Source organism: Erinaceus europaeus, chromosome 16 (genome assembly GCF_950295315.1).
Source record: "Erinaceus europaeus chromosome 16, mEriEur2.1, whole genome shotgun sequence".
NCBI classification, from domain to species: domain Eukaryota; kingdom Metazoa; phylum Chordata; class Mammalia; order Eulipotyphla; family Erinaceidae; genus Erinaceus; species Erinaceus europaeus.
Genome location: NC_080177.1, coordinates 1,553,943 through 1,570,618, shown reverse-complemented (window position 1 = coordinate 1,570,618; position 16,676 = coordinate 1,553,943). Strand labels below are relative to the sequence as shown.

The 16,676-nt window shown below is 61.1% G+C and overlaps 1 protein-coding gene across 2 annotated transcripts in view; it reads left to right on the top strand.

Annotated features, from left to right (window-relative positions):
• GLCE (glucuronic acid epimerase) overlaps positions 1-8,172 on the top strand; it is a 32,001-nt gene extending 23,829 nt beyond the window's left edge. For both annotated transcript variants that reach the window (XM_060175654.1, XM_060175653.1), the window contains exons 3-4: positions 38-271; positions 5,396-8,172. In XM_060175654.1, coding sequence (XP_060031637.1) covers positions 38-271; positions 5,396-6,420 — 1,259 coding nt within the window. In that variant the 3' untranslated portion in view covers positions 6,421-8,172. The remainder of the gene's footprint in view (positions 1-37; positions 272-5,395) is intronic.
• The last annotated feature ends 8,504 nt before the right edge of the window (positions 8,173-16,676 follow it).

Below are 16,676 nucleotides of genomic sequence, written 5' to 3'. Positions count from 1 at the left end.
CACGGCGTCGCTCACCTGCTCGTCCGCTCTGTTCTAGGTGTGCCTCTGTCCACGCAGTGGGGCCCCCAGGGCTACTTCTACCCCATCCAGATCGCGCAGTACGGGCTGAGCCACTACAGCAAGAACCTCACCGAGAAGCCCCCGCACGTCGAGGTGTATGACACGGCCGAGGACGGGGACGCGGGCGGCTGGACGGTGCCCAAAGGCTGCTCCGTGACCGTCGTGGCCGACCGGTCCAGGTTCACCAACGTCAGACACTTCCAGGCGCCGGGTGAGTCCCCGGCCGGTGCCCACTCAGTGTGGGGGTGGGTGGCCCTGACTCGTGCCGCCTGCGGTCAGTGTGCCCCAAGGCACATGCGCAAGCCCCCCACACACACACACACACACACGGCAGGGGCCGAGGAGCATGTGGGTCTACCACCCACGTGACACCCACAGGAAGCCAGAAGCACCTGGTTATGAAGGGCGCGTGGGGTGGGGGGCACCGCAGGGAGCTCCGGGTGGGCGGCCCCAGCATCTCCCTGGACAAGGTCGAGCAGACTGGGCCCGGGAGGCAGCTCGCAGGAGAGCACAGGCCTGGGCTCCGTCCCCAGCACCACACCAAGACCAAATCAGAACCAAACAAGGGCCAGCGGCTGCTGGCTGACCGTCCAGTCCAGGCTGGGACACGTGCAGCTCCCATGGGTGGTGCCCCGGTGACGGGTGGGGCTCCTCCGTCTACCACCAGTCCACTGCAGCCCCTCCCCGTCAATCTGACAGCGGCTTCTTTGAGTTAAGGTCGAGATTTGTCCTTGAGGAGGCCTCCTGTCCATGGCCCTTGAGTTTTGAGCAGTGGCTGTCCTGTCGGGTGGTTCCCCGAGGTCAGCGAGCATTGCCGAGCACGCCTGCTTCCCATATTGGCTCCCAGGTGCACCAGAGGGTCTCAAGCGTCGCATCACACCGCTTCATTATAAAATCATTTCTAAAATCCAGTTAACTTTGTGCAGCATGTCCCCTTCCGCTAGGACAGTCTCATTCATTGGGACGGGATGCGTTTTCTCCATAATCAATACCCCTGAGAATCAATGAATCTGTTCATTACTTAAGAAGATGCTGGGGGAGCCGGGCGGTTGTGCAGCGGGTTAAGCGCTTGTGGTGCAAGGACCAGCTCAAGGCTCCCAGTTTGAGCCCCGGCTCCCCACCTGCAGGGGGGTCGCTTCCCAGGCGGTGAAGCAGGTCTGCAGGTGTCTGTCTTTCTCTCCCCCTCTCTGTCTTCCCCTCCTCTCTCCATTTCTCTCTGTCCTATCCAACAACGACGACAGCAACAAAGTGGGAAAAAATGGCCTCCAGGAACAGTGGATTTGTAGTGCAGGCACTGAGCCCCAGTGATAACCCGGGAGGCAAAAAAAAAAAAAAAAAGACGATAAAATAAATAATTTCAGCACCTCGGGTTTGATTCTCCGTGGGGAATTGGTGCCAGGAGCGGAGTTGGTCCGCTCCTACCCAGTGTGCCGTCGGCAAATAAACTCAACAAGGCTGTGGGCCCTGCTGCCCTTCACTGCCCTTCACTGCCCACTGGGCTGCTCCCAGACCCCCCCCCCAGCTTAGTGCTGAGAAATAAGTGGGGACCTTTCCTCACTCTGATAGGAAGGCCTCTCTCCCCGGGGTTCCGGTCCACAGAGCACCTCTGCTCCTTGTAAAGGAAGCCTGGGGGCCGGGGGTCCAGTACACAGACACGATTCGGGTGCTGGTGCGGCCGTGTGGAGGTGCGGCCGGGCAGAAGCGCCGTGCGTCTGGGTGCACGAGGGCCCGGCGTTTGGAGACACCAGCCCGGCCCTTGGCCTCCTCGAGTGCCGGGCGGTCTCCAGACCAGCCTTTCCTCCACATCCTCTCTGGAGCGTGTGCTCCCTTCTGCCCTCTGGACGCCGTGGCCAACAGAGGAGCTCGGCCCCCACTAGGAGGCGAGGGCCCCCAGCACCCTTCTGCACTGGGCTGCGGGGCAGGCCGCTTCCTACGGTGTCTTGAGGCTTTGTCCTTTTTAATTTTTTTAATATTTATTTATTTAGTCCCTCCTTCTGATGCCCTTGTTTTTGTATTGTTGTAGTCATTGATGTCGTCGTTGTTGGATAGGACAGAGAGAAATGGAGAGAGGAGGGCAAGACAGAGGGGGAGAGAAAGACAGACACCTGCAGACCTGCTTCACCGCCTGTGAAGCGACTCCCCTGCAGGTGGGAAGCTGAGGGCTCGAACCGGGATCCTTACGCCGGTCCTTGCACTTTGTGCCACGTGCGCTTAACCTGCTGCGCCACCGCCCGACTCCCTGTCCTTTCATTTTATGGAGACGGAACTAGAGAGGGCCACGGGGAGAGAAGGAGAGAGGCACCTGCAGCCCTGCTCCGCCTCACAGGAAGCTTCCCTGCTGCCCTGGGGCTGAGGGCTTGGTCGGGGCACGGTAACCTGCACTCTGCCTGTGCGCCACCACCCAGCCCGGATGGAGATCTCTTCTGACGGGGAGGGGGAGACCAGAGCATCACTGTCCCATAGGAGGTGCCCGAGGCGGGGGGCCCAGGGCCCGACACCCGCACATCTCGGCTCGCAGTCCCCACTGAGCCGCCCCTCACGGCCTGCATCCCGGGAGGCAGTCACCACCGGCCGGAGAGACCCCAGCCGCTCTCAGTTGGGGGGAGGGGCTCAGTGGCAGTGGGTGCTTATCCTGGGTGCTCCTGGGGTTCCTGCCCGTGCAGGGGTCACTGCCAAGGAGAAATCGGGACTGCCAACACCCGGACCAGTCGGGACAGACAACACCCAGGAGCCGCGGCTCCGGCCCACCGGGACCTGAGTGCTGGGGACCTTGTATTTATTTATTCATTCGGTTTTGACCTTGACTTTCCTTCCCTGAAAGGGGGCAGCCTCCTTTTTCACAGGGACACCTCTGCAGTGTACAGCACCCTCCGCCGTACGCTCCCACACCAAGCCAGCCCGGGGCCACTCGGCAGATCCCCCCCTAGGGAACAGCGCCCCCTGATGGCAGGTTTAAAGTGAGCCCAAGGTCCCGAGTTCAGTCCCTGACAGCACAGCTCTGGTTCTGTCTGTCTGTCTGTCTGTCTGTCTCTCTCCCCTCCAAATAAATAATAAACCTTTTATTTTATTTTATTTATTTTTTTACCAGAGCACTGCTCAGCTCTGGCTTATGGGGGGGGGGGGTTGAACCTGGGACTTGAGAGGCTCAGGCATGAAAGTCTCTTTGCATAACCATTATGCTATACCCCCACCCTAAACCTTTTATTTTTATTTTTTTTTAAGATAGTTCTTTTTTATTTATCTATTTTCCCTTTTGTTGCCCTTGTTGTCGTAGTTATTGTTGTAGTTATTATTGATGTCATCGTTGTTGGCTAGGACAGAAATGGAGAGAGGAGGGGAAGACAGAGAGGGGGAGAGAAAGACAGACACCTGCAGACCTGCTTCACCGCCTGTGAAGCGACTCCCCTGCAGGTGGGGAGCCGGGGGCTCCAACCGGGATCCTTACGGCGGTCCTTGCCCTTGGGGCCACGTGCGCTTAACCCGCTGAGCTGCCGCCGGACTCCCAAACCTTTTATTTTTTTGAGGGAAGAAAAAAATGCTCTTGAAGACTGTCCCCTGATGTAAGCCAGGCCTCTGTGGCTCCCTGGCTCCTCCAGCGCTGTCGGGCCCCAGGAAGGTGGACAGCGGCTTCTAGAAGGCCGACAACTCCTGCGTGACGCCCGGCCTGGCGCTCTGGGTGGAGGCAGAGGTGACCGAGCGAGCCGTGTGGTCGTGACCAGATTGGGGCCGAGAGTGAGGGCCGGCTGGTGCTCTCAGGCCTCCTCTGCTCCTCCCGCTCGGACCCTGGGGCGGCCTAGTCCACGCTTGGCGCCCTCAGTGGAGCCGCGAGCAGGCCTCGAGGCCTCCGGGTGCCGAGCACCTTCCCCTGGGTGGCGGTGGCTGTGCCGGCTCCGGGTCCCGCGGGCGGTGTCCGACTCCAGAAGGCCTGACGTCTGTGGGGAGGCGGGCGGCTCTCACTAGGTGTTCTCTGGAGTGGAAGCCGCGCAGCCGCCACTCATGGTGGCCCAGGAAAGACTGCGCTCTGAGCCCCTGGCACGGAGCCTCGGCGTGTGTCTGCCGCGCCGCCCTCCCAGCTCCTGCAGTCACACCTGCAAGTCCACGGTGTCCCTGGGGCACGCGTCTCGGGTGTCCTCACGATCCGGCCCGGCTTCCCGCTGTCCTGTCAGATGGCGTGGTCCCCACGGCTGCCGCAGAGCCCAGTGTGGGAAGCTTGCACCTCAAGCTGGTCACCGCTCACGCTGCTCCCTGCACACGCCAGTCACCTCCTCGGGCCCGCCACGAGCCCATAAGCAGAGCTACTTCGGTGCCTCCTCCACCAGGCAGTCACCGCGGATGTCCTCCTCTGCTGCCATTTCCTGTCCAGTGTTTGGAATCTGTGAGCACTGGTGGCTCCGGAGCCCCCTGCCCTGCTAGGCGCAGACCTGTGAGCCTCACTGCCTCTGAGAATGGCCGCCCCGGCATGTCAGAGGCCGAGCTGTCGTGCATCTCCACACAGACCCCTTCTCCCCATGGCAGCTTTTATCGCTTTATTTGCCCCGAAGCTGCTGGCTTCAGATAATCGCTCGTTTACGGCGTGTTCTAAGCAGCTCAGCTCTCTCCTGACCCTCGCGACCGAGCTGTGACGGCTACTATGTCTGCGGGAGCCGGCCTGGGCGTGGGCAGGCTGGGGGCCGGGTGTGGCTCCGTTCATTCATTTACTTCTTGTCTCCAGGGTCAGGGTTGTTGCCGGGGCTCAGGTCCTGCACTGCGAATCCACTGCTCCTGGAGGCCATTTTTTCCTTTTTATTTTTATTTTTTTGGTGTTGCTCTTGTTGCCCTTGTTGTCGTTATTGGACAGGACAGAGAGGAGGGGAAGACAGAGGGGGAGAGAAAAACGGACACCTGCAGACCTGCTTCACCACCTGTGAAGCGACCCACCTGCAGGTGGGGAGCCGGGGGCTCGAACCGAGACCCTTATACTGGTCCTTGCTCTTCACACCATGTGCGCTTAACCCGCCGCGCTACTGCCCAGCCCCCGGGTGCGGCTTCCTTTCACTCTTCAGCCGAGCACCCCTCCCTCATGTCGCAAACAGCGTGGAGGGCTGTGTGTCGTGGGCGGGGCTCGGCACCGGGCATCTGAGCAGCGGGGTGGCGCCGCAGCCCTCAGCAGTGTGAGCGAGACTCGCCAGGAGGGGCTCTGCCTCCCGCCGGCCTGGCCTGCTGTGGGAGGTGAGGGCGCTCCAAGCGCCAGGAGCGCTGCGACGGCCTCACACACTGCGCTCGGGTCTCCGTCACCGCCACTAAATACAAGGTTGTGTCTCTCTCTCTGTCTGTCTGTCTGTCTCTCTCTCTGCAGAAGCCGGCGAGGGCGTCTCCTTGCAGCTGGGGAGCACCAAGGATTTCATCCTGTCCTTCGACCTCAAGTTCGTGGGCAATGGCAGCGTGTCCGTGGTCCTGGAGACCACGGAGAAGAGCCAGCCGTTCACCATCCACTACGTGTCCAGCACCCAGCTCATCGCCTTGCGGGACAGAGACATCGTGTACGGCATCGGGCCCCGCGCCGCCTGGAGCACCGTCACCAGGGACCTGGTCACCGACCTCAGGAAGGGCGTGGGCCTGTCCAGCACCAAGGCGGTCAGGCCCACCAAGATCATGCCCCGGCGGGTGGTGCGGCTGGTGGCCAGGGGCAGGGGCTTCCTGGACAACGTCACCGTGGCCAGCACGGCCCACATGGCCGCCTTCTTCGCCGCCAGCGACTGGCTGCTGAGGAACCAGGACGAGCGGGGCGGCTGGCCCATCCAGGTCACCCGCAAGCTGGGCGAGGGCTTCCGGCCGCTGGAGCCCGGCTGGTACTCCGCCATGGCGCAGGGCCAGGCCATGTCCACCCTGGTCAGGGCCTACCTGCTGACGCGGGACCGCGCCTTCCTCGGCTGCGCGCTGCGGGCCACGGGCCCCTTCCGGCTGCCCTCGGAGCAGCGCGGCGTGAGGGCCGTGTTCATGGGCCGGCACGACTGGTACGAGGAGTACCCCACAGCGCCCGGCTCCTTCGTGCTCAACGGCTTCATGTACGCCCTCATCGGCCTGTACGACCTGCAGGAGGCCGCGGGCGAGGCGGCGGGCCGCGAGGCGCGCTCCCTGTACCGGCGCGGCCTGGACTCGCTCAAGGCCATGCTGCCGCTCTACGACACGGGCTCGGGCAGCGTGTACGACCTGCGCCACGTCACGCTGGGCACCGCGCCCAACCTGGCGCGCTGGGACTACCACACCACCCACATCAACCAGCTGCAGCTGCTCAGCACCGTGGACGACGCGCCCATCTTCCGGGACTTCGTCCGGCGCTGGAAGAGCTACCTCAAGGGCGGCCGGGCCAAGCACAACTAGGGCGGCCGGGGGCCGGGGGAGCCGCCGCTCTGCTCTGCTCTGTCTCCACGCCCGCGGGTGATGGTGCCGAGTAGCTCTTCCTGGGCGGCCGCCTGCACCGAGCACCGAGCACTCGCAGGAGCCGGGCCGGGCCGGGGCTCGGCGATGGCGATCGCTCCTCCTTCGTGTGGGAGCTGAGAGCGGCTCCTAGGAACGCGGGCGGCATCTGGAGCCGTGCCCGTCTGGGAGCGAGCGACTCCCGGCCGGCCGGCGCCCAGGCTCCGCGGCCACACACCCTGAAGCACAACTGACCTGCACTTGCTGACCGCACAAGAAACCGCGAGCCCCTGCTCGAAGCTTGCTGGGTCTCCCTCGCCCGCCCCGTCGAGACCCCTCCTCTGTGTCGCTGTGGGGATTTTGTACTCCGTGGCCGACCGTGGCCAAGAGTCTTGTCTGTGTGTGTGAGGGGCAGGCCTGGGACAGTGCTGTTCGGGGCTTTATTTTTCGCGCAGGGGCCGGCCGTTTTGATACGGGCACCTGCAGGGAGCCCCGTCGGTCTCCGCACAGAACCCGAGCACCAAACCATTGACTGCGTCTGTTTGCCTTTGCCATTTTAATTGTAAGTTATTTCGGCTGTTGGGTAGAAAATAGACATGAGAGAGGAAGTGAGTGCGTGTGTGTGAGTGTGAGTGTGTGTGTGTGTGTGTGTTTCCAGAGCCGGCCTGGCTCTCTGTCCCCAGTGTACCTCACAGAAGCCGGCGCCACGGCCCAGTGTCTCGGGAGGTGTCTGCTCCGGGACCCCGGATCCTGGGGCTGCTCGGTCAGCTCCTAGCCCATGCAGAGCGAAAAGACGGGCCCGACCTGCGGGGCTGGCTCTGCCCGATCTGGTGTGGTCCCCGGCCCCGCATCAGCAGCGCGCCCTGCCCTGCCCTGCCCTGCCCTGCCCTGCCCTGCCCTGCCCTCACATCCCAGTTTTGGGTGTGCCTGGGTCATCAGTGGGGGACAAAGATGGCGCAGAGCTGGCCTGAGACCACTGATGTGGCCGCGGAGAAGGGCCCCAGCCCCGGCGTCCCTGAGCGCAGCTGGCCGGCTGGACAACGCCCACCCCTCAGCTCGGTGGCGCTTCAGGTGAGGGCCGTGCAGGCCTGGCGAGCCTCGCCAGCCGGGCGGCCCCCAAAGCCCCAGCCACGTCACCTCACTGCCGCCGAACGTTCTGAGGGTGAGCCGGGCGGGAGGCGTCCCCGGGGCGCGGTCAGGTGCAGACCAGGTGGGCGAGTCTGCCTGGAGGTGCCGGGGCTCCACGGCGCCCGCTCGCCCTGGGTCCCTCCCGTCCTGTGACATGTTTACGTCCCCACTCTGTCCGGGGCTGGATGCCGCCGTTGGCCGCACCTGTCTTAGCTTTGCGGGTGAGCCCCATGCCGCTCGCTGGGCTCAGACCCGCCGGGAATTCCCGGGGCTTCGTCCAAACACCCCCGTGACCGAGAAGAGGCTCGGGGAGAGGACACAGGCTCAGCCCTCGGCAGGGCAGGCACGCAACCTCCCCGCGCCCCGTCCCGCCCCGTCCCCACGTGGGGTCTGCAGTGCCGAGTTCACCGGTGGCCGCGCAAAGGCGCGGGCCGAGCACAATGTGCACACGCTAGTTTTCTACGCACCAAACTCGATTTTTTGCAGAGGGAAAGCTTATTTTGTTTCTATACAAAGTCAGGTGGACTGTATGTGCTTTGTGTAAAGCTGCTTTATAAAATTGTACAATAAAGTCTTTATCTAAAAAAAGCACAGCCCTGGCTTCCTCTTCCGTCTCCGATTGGGCTGAGCCGGTAGGGGCCTGGGAACATCACCCCACGCACACGGGCCTGCCCGGGGGACGCCCAGCCTCACCGCCTGCTGGGCCCCTGCGGACGCGGCTCAGCAAACTGTCAGCTGCCTGCAGCTGTTTGCAGAGAAACTTGTCCTTCCTGCTTTGCTTATTTGCAATGAGACAGGAGGGGCCGGGGACTGAACTGGGGCCCCCCGTCCCGCACCCCCTGGTGCACCCCCAGTGCTGCCCGGCCCCGGGACACACAGTGCTCAGTCCGTCTCCTCTCCGGAGAGCAGGCTGCCTCGCCGGTGGGTGGGTCGCCTCGCCGCTCCACTCCACTCCGGATGGGTGTGGGTCGCCTCGCCGCTCCACTCCACTCCGGATGGCCCCCTCTCAGCCCCTTGGGGCCAGCACACGCACCACCTCCTCCTGGAAGGCCACCAGGCTCGGGTGCGGACGCGGCCTGGAGCGGCTCTGGCCCGGCTCCGGCTGTCTGGGGACAAACTAAAAGCCTGAGTGGCAGTGAGTGTCACGTGTCACCCCGCTGCCCTTGAGAGGTGACAGCCTACAGAGGCCCCTGCTCTGCCGCCGCCTCAGGACCAGGTGCCCCGTCTGACGCACAGAACCTCGGGACCAGGTGCCCCGTCTGACGCACAGAACCGCCGGCTCGGGCGGTGCCAGGCGTCGGCCATGGCGCTCTGGCTGGACGTGTGACAGGGTCACGTCTGTCTGGGGTCTGCACTGCGGAGGGAACAGCACGTGGCTGACACCCTTGCAGCCCCCAGTCTGGCGGCCCCACAGCAGCACCTGGTGCCTCCAGCTCCAGAAGGAAGCTTGTCCCCAGACCACCACCTTGCTGCAACCCCCGGCCCCTAACAGACACCAGCCGTCTGGCCAGGCCCGCCCACACCGCCCGGCTCCCACAGTCAAAGGCCCGCGGGGCGGCTCCCGAGAGGTCACGCTTGTGGCCGTGGGCCCACCAGGCGCTCGGGTGACGGCTGATGGCCAGCAGAGCCCAGACCCGGACTTCAGGGGAAACCGGCGGGGAGGGCCGGCGGGGAGGGGTCTGAACGGGGGTGCGCGGGACGGGAGCCGGGAACTCAGCCCCAGGCCACCAGCCTCCAGGCTCACGAGGCCGGGCAGTAGCAGACTCATCCGAGCACCTGACAGCCAGCCACCACTGACCTGAAGCAACACTGTTCTAGAGGGACGGGTGGACGGACGGACAGATGCTAATGAGAGATGAGTAGGTGGACACGCTCCGGTGCCAGCCACCGGCTTACAGACGCACAGCTGGGTGTGGAACGTGGAGCTTCTGAGGGCAAAACAAAACAAAACAAGCATCGAATCAGAGTCACAGGCTGGGAGATTTTGTTGAGTGACATGAAGAGATCTCAAGGCGCCGAGTGGCGGTGTAGCTGACCTGCTCCCGTGCACAGGGGCCCAGGTTCAAGCCCCGGCTCCCCACCTGCGGGGAGAAGCTTCACAAGCAATGGGAACCTGGGGAGGCCGGGCGTCTGCCCCTGCCTGCCGCCGCCGGCTTCTGCTCTGAGCGGGGAGGCTGTGGGCGCGCAGGTGGCACTGCCCGGGGAGGGGGTGGCTAGGGTGGGGCCCGGAGTCCGGCTCTCTGACCCACCGTGGCCTCAGCAGTGCCGGGAACTGAACCCGGGGCCCTCGGGCTTGCGGTTCCAGTGCTCGGCCCCTGCACAGCCTCCCCCCTGCCCGTTCCTCCCTTCTTCCTAACCCAGCCGCTTCCCTCGGGAGATGCCGCTGGCCAGGAGTGTCCCGGTCACGGGGCGGGGGGCAGACTCGCACCTCCCCAGGCCGCATGAGCGCCTCTCCGCCTGCACCAGGTGGCCCCCGGCCCTCTCCGCTGTCAGTCGCGGGCCCTGGCCGTGGCCGGTGTGTCCCCACCTCAGCCCACATGTCCCTGACTCTCACGTCCAGCTCCGACCCAACACCGGAGGGACTCATTTCCCTTGGAAAAGAGTGTCGGAAGGAACCGAGTGTGTTAAGCCCGTTTAATTTCCTGATGAATTTTTTAAAGATTTTATCTATTTATTAATGAGAAGGATAGGAGGAGAGAGAGAAGGAACCAGACATCACTCTGGTACATGTGCTGCCGGGGACTGAACTCAGGACCCCTCACGCTTGAGAGTCCAGTGCTCTATCCACTGTGCCACCTCCCAGACCACAACCTGATTAATGTTTTATAAAGATTCCGTAAGCCTTTTCCAATATTTCTCTGTCATTTCAACTCGACTGAGAAACTTTTTTTTTTTTTTTTTTGGTCAGGACTAATGCTTTTTTTTTTTTTTTTGAAATATTTATTTTATTTATTCCCTTTTGTTGCCCTTGTTGTTTTATTGTTGTAGTTATTATTATTATTGTTGTTGTTGTTGGATAGGACAGAGAGAAATGGAGAGAGGAGGGGAAGACAGAGAGGAGGAGAGAAAGACAGACACCTGCAGACCTGCTTCACCGCCTGTGAAGCGACTCCCCTGCAGGTGGGGAGCCGGGGTTCGAACCGGGATCCTTATGCTGGTCCTTGTGCTTTGTGCCACCTGCGCTTAACCGGCTGCGCTACAGCCCGACTCCCTTTTTTTTGTTTTTTTAAGTCTTTATTTATAAAATGGAAACACTGACAAGACCATAGGATCAGAGGGGCACGACTCCACACAGTTCCCACCCCCAGAACTCCGTATCCCATCCCCTCCCCTGACAGCTTTCCCATTCTCTATCCCTCTGGGAGCATGGACCCAGGGTCATTGTGGGGTGCAGAAGGTGGAAGGTCTGGCTTCTGTATAATGCTTTTTTTTTTTTTTCTAAAGATTTTATTTTATGAGAAAGACACGAGGAGAGAGAGAAAGAATCAGACATCACTCTGGTACATGTGCTGCTGGGGACTGAACTTGGAACCTCATGCTTGAGAGTCCAGTGCTTTATCTACTGCACCACCTCCCCGACCACATTTTTTATTTTTATTTATTTATTTTTTTCCGACCACATTTTTAAAATGCTTTTATTTATATATATATATTTTTTTTACTTTTATTTTACTTTTTACCAGAACTCTGGTGGTGCGGGGGATTGAACCTGAGACTTTGGAGCCTCAGGTGTGAGAGTCCGTTTGCAGAGCCATTATGCTGTCTACTCTCCTCCCTTTATGCTTTTACTAAAAAGTTTTTTTTTTTTTCCCCAGTGGTCGGGGAGGTGGTGCAGTGCATAAAGCTTTGAACTCTCAAGCGTGAGGTCTTGAGTTCAGTCCCTGGCAGCACGTGCACCAGAGTGATGTCTGGTTCTTCCTCCTATCCTTCTCATAAATAAATATATCTATTAAAACGTTTTTTTTTCATTTATTCTAATGAGAGAGGTAGAAAGACACAGAGATCAGAGCGGTGCCCAACTCTGGCTGATGGTACAGGGGATTGAACCTGGGACTTGGGAGCCTCAGCTAGTAGAGTCTCTTTGTAGAACCACTATACTCTCTCCCCATCCGTTTGTTTATTTATTTATTTATTTATTTTTCCCACAGACCTACCTGCTCAGCTCTGGCTGATGGTGGTGCTGGGAATTGAACCTGGGACCTCAGAGCCTCAGGCAGAAGAGTCTTTTGCAGAACCCCTGTGCAGGACTAATTATTTTTCACTGAAATTTCGTAGCAGAAATCTGGTCTGTCGGGGAGATTTTTGGCCAGATGGGGACAGTGGGTGGCTTCTGGAGAGCTGTGGAGAAAGGCCTGCGCTCTCCCGGGCTCCTCAGGAGACGGACAATTAGGGGTCAGAACCCCGGAGCTCAGCCCACAGGAGCAGAGCACTTCAGCTTCGTCTGCGAGGCCCTGCCCGCCCGCCGCACACGCCCAGCTACAAAGCTGCACAGCTGCACTCTCCCCAGGGCCATGGTGCCATTAGGCCGCGGGTGTGACTGCGGCTTGGCCCCTGCCCCTCCCTTATTGCGGACGGCCTGTCACCGGCCTCTCCACCCCCCTTCCCTCTCCAGTGTTTGGGGGTGCAGATGGAGCCCGCCCCCTTCTGTTCTGGCAGTGTTACAGATGCTGTGCACAATGTCCCTTTCTGGGCCTTCTTTCCCTGCTGGCGAGGAGGCGCAGGTGGGCAGAACACCGGGCTTGCGGGGGCTGGGGGGCTTCGGGGCTCAACCCCTGGCAGCACTCATGATGGGGTGAGGTTCTGCCCCTCTTCTCCCTCTCTCTCTCTCTCCCTTCCTCTCTCTCCCTCTCCCCCTCTCCCTCTCCCCTTCCCCCTCCGCCTCTCCCTCTCTCCCCCTCCCCCTCTCCCTCTCCCGCTCCCTCTCCTCTCTCTCCCTCTCCCCTCCCCCTCTCCTCTCTCCCTCTCCCTCTCCCCCTCCCCCTCTCCTCTCTCTCCCACTCCCCCTCTCCCTCTCCTCTCTCTCCCTCTCTCTCCCACTCCCCCTCCCCCTCCACCTCTCCCTCTCCTCTCCCTCTCCTCTCCCTCTCCTCTCTCCCTCTCTCCCTCTCTCTCCCACTCCTCCTCCCCCTCCGCCTCTCCCTCTCCTCTCTCTCCCTCTCTCCCTCTCTCTCCCACTCCCCCTCTCCCTCTCCTCTCTCTCCCTCTCTCCCTCTCTCTCCCACTCCCCCTCTCCCTCTCCTCTCTCTCCCTCTCTCCCTCTCTCTCCCACTCCCCCTCCCCCTCCCCCTCCGCCTCTCCCTCTCCTCTCCCTCTCCTCTCCCTCTCCTCTCTCTCTCTCTCTCTCTCTCTCTCTCTCACCAGAGCACTGCTCATCTCTGGGTCATGGTGGTGCAGGAGGACTGAACCTGGGACTTTCAAAGCCTCAGGCATGAGAGTCTTTTTGCAAAACCATTATGCTGTCTGCCCTGTCCTGTCTCTGTCTCTGTGTCTCTCTCTGTCTCTCCTTCTAGAGGCGGGGCAGACCCAGACCACACCCCCTACAGCGGGTCCCAGTCCACTGTCTACATCTGCAAACCCCCAGCCCCCACCCAGACCCACCGAGTCCGGAACTCTCCATGCACGGGGCTGCATCCTCCAGGGGACTACTCTGCATGAGCCTGCAAGGGCTCCCCAGGACCCGAGACCACGTGTCACCGTGGCAGAGGCCACGTTCGCTCCGTTAGCGCTGTGACTAATGGTCAGAGTTCTGCCTCAACAAGTAGAGCCCACGTTTTGCCAAGAGTGAGGACCTGGGTTCAAGTTCCCACCTTGAAGCGGCAGGGAAGCTTCACGAGCAGTGGAGCAGGGCTGCAGCTGTCTCCCCTTTCTCTGTCTCTCTCTCTCTCTCTCTCACCTTCTCAATCTCTGTCTCTCACCCTCTATCAAAAAAAAAAAAAAAGCCACTGGGAACAGCAGAGTCTTGAAGGCACCAGGCCCCAGTGATAACCCTGGGGGCAGATCTACAAACAACGGAAGAAAGAAGACAGGGAGCCCGGACTTTGCTGTGTTTCTGTGGAATCGGCCGCGCACACGTGTGCTCAGTGGCCCCACTCCACGGCATATCTGACGTGCACAGACGTCGCTGGGACCCCCCTCAGGCTTCAGGGGAGGGAGCCCAGCCCCGAGCCGAGCCTTTCCCACTTCTAGAAGCTCCCCCAGCCCTGCCTGGCGGTCCCCTCCCTGCGACATCTAACTGGCTGGTGTCCTGTGATTCTGGGCGGTTGGCAGGGTGGGGGTGGGGGCTCCAACAGGAGACTCTGCAGGAGCTGGGCACCCAGCCAGCACTGGGCAGCTGCGGTGTGGGGTCCCCAGGAGAGCAGGCTCTGAGCTCACATCTGCCATGCGGTGCGGGTGATGCCGGGGAGACCGGGAGGCCAGAGCTGAGTGGGTGCTGGCTGGGGTCCTGGGGTCCTGGGCTTCCTGATGTTCCCGTGGTCTGCCCCACCCGCCCCACCCACCCTGCCCTGCCCCAGCCCTGCCCCAGCCCTGCCCCAGCCCTGGTCAAGGCCCTAGTCCCCCCAAGCTGGTCAGGGCAGGCCCCCGGCTTGCAGGGGCTTTAGGTGGCCTGGTCCCATCTGCAAATTCTGCTGACTCATCCCGGGTCAGAGCTGGTGCCCCCCCCACACACCAGAAAGTGCTGATGCAGCCCACCCAGTGACCCCATGCCCGTGGCTGGGGTGAGGCTGGGGTCTGGGTGGGGCAGGTGGGCGTGGGGGCTGGGGGTTGTGGGGGTGGGGGTGTAAGGGAGGGGTGTGGGCTGGGTGTGGAGGGTGGGGTGAGGGTGTGTGCGGATGGGGGCATAGGCAGTGTGTGTGTGTGTGTGTGTGTGTGTGTGTGTGTGTGTGTGTGCTGAGGGGGGTATGTGCTGGCAGGGGTGTGTTTGCTGGGTGCTGGGGGCTTGGTGCTGGGTGCTAGGGGCTGAGTGCTGGGCAGGGGTGTGTCCTCGCCCCAGGCTGGGCCTCAGCAGGGTGGGAGAATCTGGAGAAGGGAAACTGGCCGCCGTGAGGCCTGGAGACCCCTGGCCGTGGGCAGGGGAAAGGCCGGGCTGTGTGTTAAGGTCTGCGTGAGCGGCCCTGGGGGGGGGGGAGGGCAGAGCACAGGGGCGTCCTGCACCCCAGGCCTCCAGGGGACAGGCAGGGTGGGGCAGGCAGGGGTGGGCGGCCGGGAGCCTGAGCTTGGACTTCACCTGCGTGCTGTCTCCCATCAGTGAAGAGATGAAGTCGTAGCGGAGGGGAGGGAGGAGGAGGGGGAGGGACAGAATGGGAGAGGGAAAGAAAGAAGGGATGAGGGGCCGGGTGGTGGCGCAGCTGCTTGGCGCACACATCACAGTGTCCGAGGACCCGGACTCAAGCCCCCGACCCCACCTGCAGGGAGAAACTTCGTGAGTGCTGAAGCAGGGCTGCAGGTGTCTCTCTGTCTTCCTCAGTTTTCCCTCTTGATTTCTGGCTGTTTCTATCCAATAAATAAATAAAGCTGATTAAAAATTTAAAGGGTGGGGTGGGTAGCGCAGCGGGTTAAGCGCAGGTGGCGCAAAGCGCAAGGACCGGCGTAAGGATCCCGGTTCGAGCCCCCGGCTCCCCACCTGCAGGGGAGTCGCTTCACAGGCGGTGAAGCAGGTCTGCAGGTGTCTGTCTTTCTCTCCCCCTCTCTGTCTTCCCCTCCTCTCTCCATTTCCCTCTGTCCTGCCCAACAACGACAACAGTTATAACAACAATAACAACCACAACAAGGGCAATAAAATGGGAAAAATGGCCTCTAGGAGCAGTGGATTCATAGTGCAGGATCCAAACCCCAGTGATAACCCTGGAGGAAAAAAAAAAAAAAGAGGGATGAAAGGTAGAAAAAGGAAAGAGGAGAGGAAGAAAGCAGGAAAAAAAAAGAAAGATGGGAAAAGAATGGGGGCTGGTGCACCTGACTGAGCGCACAAGGACCCAGGTTCAAGCCCCTGCCCCCCACCCCCGCAGGGGGAAAGCTTTGCCAGTGGTGAAGGTCAGCAGTTCTCTCTCTCTCCTCTCTCCCCCCTCTCTCCCCCCTCTCTCTTCCCCTCTCTCCACCTCTCTCTCCTTCTCTCCCTCTCTCTCTCCCTTTCCCCCCTTCCTCTCTCTCTTTCTGTCTTTTTTTTTATTATTTTACCTTTTGTTGCCCTTCCTGTTGTAGTTATTATTATTGTTGATGATGTCGTTGTTGTTGGACAGGACAGAGAGAAATGGAGAGAGGAGGGAAGACAGAGAGGGGGAGAGAAAGACAGACACCTGCAGACCTGCTTCACCGCCTGGGAAGCGACTCCCCTGCAGGTGGGGAGCCGGGGCTCGAACCGGGATCCTTACGCCGGTCCTTGTGCTTCGCGCCACGTGCGTTTCACCTGCTGTGCTACAGCCGACTCCCGTCTCACCCTCTCTTTCTCCCTTTCTCTCTCCCTCTCTCTCCCTCTCTCTCTCCCTCTCTCTCCCTCTCTCTCTCTCTCCCTCTCTCTCCCTCTCTCTCTCTCTCCCTCTCTCTCCCTCTCTCTCTCTCTCCCTCTCTCTCTCCCTCTCTCTTTCTCTCCCTCTCTCTCCCTCTCTCTCCCTCTCTCTCCCTCTCTCTCTCTCTCCCTCTCTCTCTCCCTCTCTCTCTTTCACTCTCTCTCTCCCTCTCTTTCTCTCCCTCTCTCTCCCCCTCTCTCTTTCTCTCAATTTCCCCTCCTCAGTTTCTCTCTGTCTCTGTCCAACAAATAAATATTTAAAAAGACAGAGCTTGTAAGCCCTGCTCTGCTCCCCCAGGCACCCTAAGGTGCAGCCCAGCACGGGTGGGCCCTGCACAGCCTGCGGGACCCTTCACCCCAGTTCTCTCGGCCCCCACACAGGCGCTGCTGCTCCAGCCTGCTGACTGCTGTCCCTGGGGCAGCCCAGGTGGGGAGGGGGCTGTGTCTCCCAGAAATGTCCCACCCCCAAGGTCCACAGACTCTCAGGGGTCCCCCAGACCCTGCTGGGGGACGCAGCTGACTCGCAGCGGCTGTGTGTCCCTGGTCAGGCCACTCACCCTCTCTGAGCCACCCCTTCCCCGTGGCGTCCTCT